General features: G+C 33.9%; 1 protein-coding gene across 1 annotated transcript; it reads left to right on the top strand.

The window, feature by feature from the left end:
• Positions 1–839: 839 nt before the first annotated feature.
• On the top strand, positions 840–4317 carry LOC109211535 (jasmonic acid-amido synthetase JAR1-like). The gene is made up of 4 exons (XM_019375076.1): positions 840–1334; positions 1907–2008; positions 2097–2941; positions 3690–4317. The coding sequence occupies exons 1-4, from the start codon at positions 1006–1008 to the stop codon at positions 4223–4225; spliced, it is 1812 nt and encodes a 603-aa protein (XP_019230621.1). The 5' UTR covers positions 840–1005; the 3' UTR covers positions 4226–4317.
• The last annotated feature ends 401 nt before the right edge of the window (positions 4318–4718 follow it).

Below are 4718 nucleotides of genomic sequence, written 5' to 3'. Positions count from 1 at the left end.
ATAAAAAAATTGACAAATATATTATCTATTAAAATATTCTTATGAGAGAACTTTCTAAGTAACACATAATAGTTATTTTTTTAGTCAATCTGACAATAATGTTTCGCTGATGCACACTTTCAAGGTTAACTGAATTTAGTAATTAAAGATAAAAATCAATATGATACTTAAATAATAATGATCACTTCACATCCGAAAATATATAACAATTTAATAGATCTTAACATATGATATGAATATGGAAGAACAAAGAGATTGACGCATTTCAGTAATACTTGATGGGAAAGTGATCATACAACCCATTATTTAAGGTTAATAAATATGGAGCACTTCATATACTATTAAATATTATATCTCGCAAGAGAATCCCAAATATTTCTAGACATCTTTTAAAGAAAATTCTATATAAAATCTTAAAAGTATATATAAAATTATATATTTATATGTCGGTTTGGTTCGAGTTTTTTTACTCAATACCAAATCAAATCAAACGAAACCTAGTCGAGTTTTTTAATCGGTTTGGTTTGAATTTTCGGTTTAGTACGGTTTTCCGGTTCGGTTTGTACACCCCTAACTAAAATTATGGGTTCAAATATAATATACTTGTTGATATTATAATAAATTTTTACATATAAATCTAATATTCCGCATCGAAAATTAAGAATTCAATTGAACCCGTAGCTAAATGCTGTAATGCATGTGGTCTCCTTTAATTTTCTTTTTTCTCCTCACTCAATGTAGTGGAGATTTGAAAGGAAAAACACCATTTTGAAAGAAAAGGAAAAAAAGCCACCTTTTTTATTTTTCTATATTATCATTTTCATAGAAGCAATATCTCAGTGAGATATAAAGTCTTGACGTTGGCAGCTCCAAGATCATTCCAAGGTTACAACTTGTAGAGTTTATGAGTAGTCAGTTTCTTTAAAAAGCAAACGAATGAAAGCCTTTCCAAAAAACTAGTAACCAATTATTACTTGCGGCTGGCTGCATGTCCTGGCCTAGAAAATGGAACAAGAAACAGAGATAATCAATCATAAGCACAAAGCAGAAACAGAAATTATTCGTTGGTTCGAGGAAGTTGCCGAGGATGCTGACCTCGTACAGCAGCAGACACTACGCCAGATTCTTGAACTTAACCATGGTGTGGAATATCTCAAGAAATGGCTTGGAGATATCGAAGTTCAAGAAATGGATGAAAATGCATTGGAATCGATTTATACTTCTTTGGTCCCTCTTGCTTCTCATGCAGATTTAGAGCCTTATATTCAGAGAATTGCTGATGGAGATACTGCTCCTCTCCTCACTCAAAACCCCATTACCAATCTATCTTTGAGGTGAGATTTTTTGTCCACCTTCACGTTTTATCCTATTATTTCTTACCCTATGTTGCTCGGACTCTTCTGTAAATTTTTGCGAAAGTATATATACTCCCCCCATTCCAAATTTACAGTCAAAGTTAAGTACTTTGATACTCGTACTCCAAACTATGCCAATCTTTTTAAAACCTAAGGAGTACTCGATAAGGGTATGCCAACTTTTTTTTTTTTTAGTGTATTCTGAAGAATTCACACGAAGTACCTACACCTAATCACGCCATTGGGCATGAGTATATCAGGACAAATGAAGGATCAGTGCATTTACCTTCTTTTAGATATTTTTTTTCCTTTAAAACCTTTTTTTTGAACTGTGGAAGATACTTATGGGAACCAATTATTGTACATGGGAAAGGTTGTCTTGTCTTAGTAATTTACATGAGAAAAAGTACGTATTACTATTTGTTTCTTTTTGCTAATAATGCATTGAAATGAGAGACCCCAGCAATTTATTTTCTTTTTCAATAAAAGTTGAAGTTTTCTTTTAACTATATGTCTAATGATGTTTTCTTGCTTGAGGAAACTGCGTTTAGTTCTGGAACTACTGAGGGAAGACAAAAGTTTGTGCCTTTTACTTCCCATAGCTCACAAACCACTCTTCAGATTTTCAAGTTGGCAGCAGCATATAGATCAAGGTATGTGGATGTCCAATCTCATAAAATAATAAGTATAAAGCCGCATATATATATATATATTTTCATCTGGGTGGTTTTTCCCCCGCAGTATTTATCCAATAAAAGGAGGAGGAAAAATTCTTGAATTCATATACAGCAGCAAACAATATAGAACAAAGGGAGGACTAATAGCAGGAACAGCTACAACACACTATTATGCTAGTGAGGAATTCAAGACTAAACAGCAAGAAACAAAATCCTTCACTTGCAGTTCAGAAGCAGTCATTTCAAGTGGAGATTACAAACAATCCACATACTGTCACCTCCTTCTTGGCTTGCATTTTTCAAAGGAAGTAGAATTTGTTACCTCAACTTTTGCATATAGTATGGTTCAAGCATTCAGATCATTTGAGGAGTTGTGGAAAGAATTGTGTCATGATTTAAGGGAAGGTAGTCTTAGCTCAAGAATTAACATAATCAAAATGCGAAAAGCGGTATTAGAGATAATTAATTTGCCTAATCCAGAATTGGCTTCAAGAATTGAGTCAATTTGTGAGGAGCTAGAAAGGGAAGATTGGTTTTGCCTAATACCAACATTATGGCCTAATGCTAAGTATGTTTACTCAATAATGACAGGCTCAATGCAGCCATACTTGACAAAATTAAGGCATTATGCAGGGGGATTGCCTTTGGTGAGTGCTGATTATGGGTCCACTGAGAGTTGGATTGGAGTAAATGTGGATCCTTCTTCTCAACCAGAAAATGTTACTTTTGCAGTGATACCAGCTTTTTCTTACTTTGAGTTCATACCACTTTATAGACATAAGTCGCATTATAATTATCAAAATGGAAATATTAATTCAGCCAACGATGATTTCATAGAAGGTGACGTTGTGCCCCTATCTCAAGTCAAGATTGGACAACAATATGAAATCGTCCTAACTACTTTCACAGGTATGTAAATTAGACGAATTTGTAGACTTACCTTATTTTTCAAGTTATTAATTTTACTTGTTACGAGTAGTTAACTGCAAATACCTTTCAAATAACTGGATCCAGGATTTAAATCTTATGGGTTCAATTTTAAGGTTCTGGGATTGAACCCATTACATTTATAAAGTTACATATCTACTATTTTTATAATTTTAATGAATTTTTACATATAAATTTTATTCCGCGTCGAAAGTTATGGGTTCAATTGAACTCGGCAGTACATTACAACTCTACATATGCCCCAGAGTGTATAGAACTTTTGTAAGTTTAAACATAAACATTTGTGTGCAATTTCATGAACTATGAATATTGGACGTAAAAAATTGTGGAGAATTTCAGTTTATCTTGTTCGACATGCACCCGATTAGGAAAGAAATTGGCGAGTTTGGCCATGCAACTTCAATAGTAAATCATAAAGTTTAAGTTATATGCACCATCATTGTAATTTTTTTTAATATCATCGGGTCGCCCTAACATGTTATATCAGGTAATCTATTTTATTTTCAAGATTACAAGCTCTACATTTAAGGAGGCTTACTTGTAGGTTTTCCTCGAGTGACCTAATAATATTGAATTAAAGTTATGATCGATAACATTTTGGTCATTATAATCTTTTCCAAATTGAAATATGCTTATATGTATATATTATCATCTGATGTGTATACTTATTTGGTTTCAACTTTTGACCATCTGAAACCGCTATTTGCAGGTCTATATAGATACAGGTTAGGCGATGTGGTTGAAGTTGCCGGTTTTTACAAGAAAACACCCAAACTTAACTTCATATGCAGGAGAAAGCTGATATTAACAGTGAATATCGATAAGAATACAGAGAAAGACCTCCAGTTAGTGGTGGAGAGAGGTTCGCAAATACTAAGCAAGGCAAGAGCCGACCTAGTAGATTTCACGAGCCATGCGAACTTGGCAAAACAACCCGGGCACTATGTGATTTACTGGGAAATCAAAGGTGAAGTTGAAGAAAGGATTTTAGGAGAGTGTTGTAGAGAAATGGATGCTTCATTTGTTGATCATGGGTATGTTGTATCAAGAAAAACACATTCCATTGGACCCTTAGAGCTTTGCATTGTGGAGAGAGGTACTTTCAAGAAAATCTTGGAATATTTCATAGGAAATGGGGCTGCAATGAGTCAATTCAAGACTCCTAGATGTACCAGCAACCAAGTATTATTAAAAATACTTAATGTCTGCACAATTAAGAGGTTTCATAGCACAGCCTATGGGTGATTAGGATGTGGTATTCACTCGATATGTAACCTGTTCAATACATGTGTTAATCAGCTTATTATCAACATCTGCAATTCTTTCTCTGTTTCTTTTTTCCTCAATATCAATTATGACTACTCCTCTTGCAATTTAATTTGAGTCAGTGCGCTTCTATTTAAAATTGTACGTGATTACCAGTAGCTAATCAAGATCATATCGTTGTTCTTAGTGTTATATCGAGGAAGAGGCAAACCCGAAAATAAAGAAGATAAAGAACACCAAATTTTAACGTGGAAAAACCCTTCAAATCGAAGGTAAAAATCACGGGATCACAAAGATCCAAAAAGCTCCACTATAACAATAAGAGGGTTACAAAAGTTCTCCAAATTGGCTACACAACAAGTGCCAAACACGGAGCAACAATAGCAACAACTAATCAATTGAAGAAAGAGGAGAATCCTCAAAAACAAAACTGTTGTTCAAGGCTCGAAATCAGATGCTACAGGCCTCCAAA

This window comes from Nicotiana attenuata, unplaced genomic scaffold, assembly GCF_001879085.1.
Source record: "Nicotiana attenuata strain UT unplaced genomic scaffold, NIATTr2, whole genome shotgun sequence".
NCBI lineage: Eukaryota > Viridiplantae > Streptophyta > Magnoliopsida > Solanales > Solanaceae > Nicotiana > Nicotiana attenuata.
Note: the sequence above shows the minus strand (reverse complement) of the source record. Positions and strands in the feature narration are given on the sequence as shown.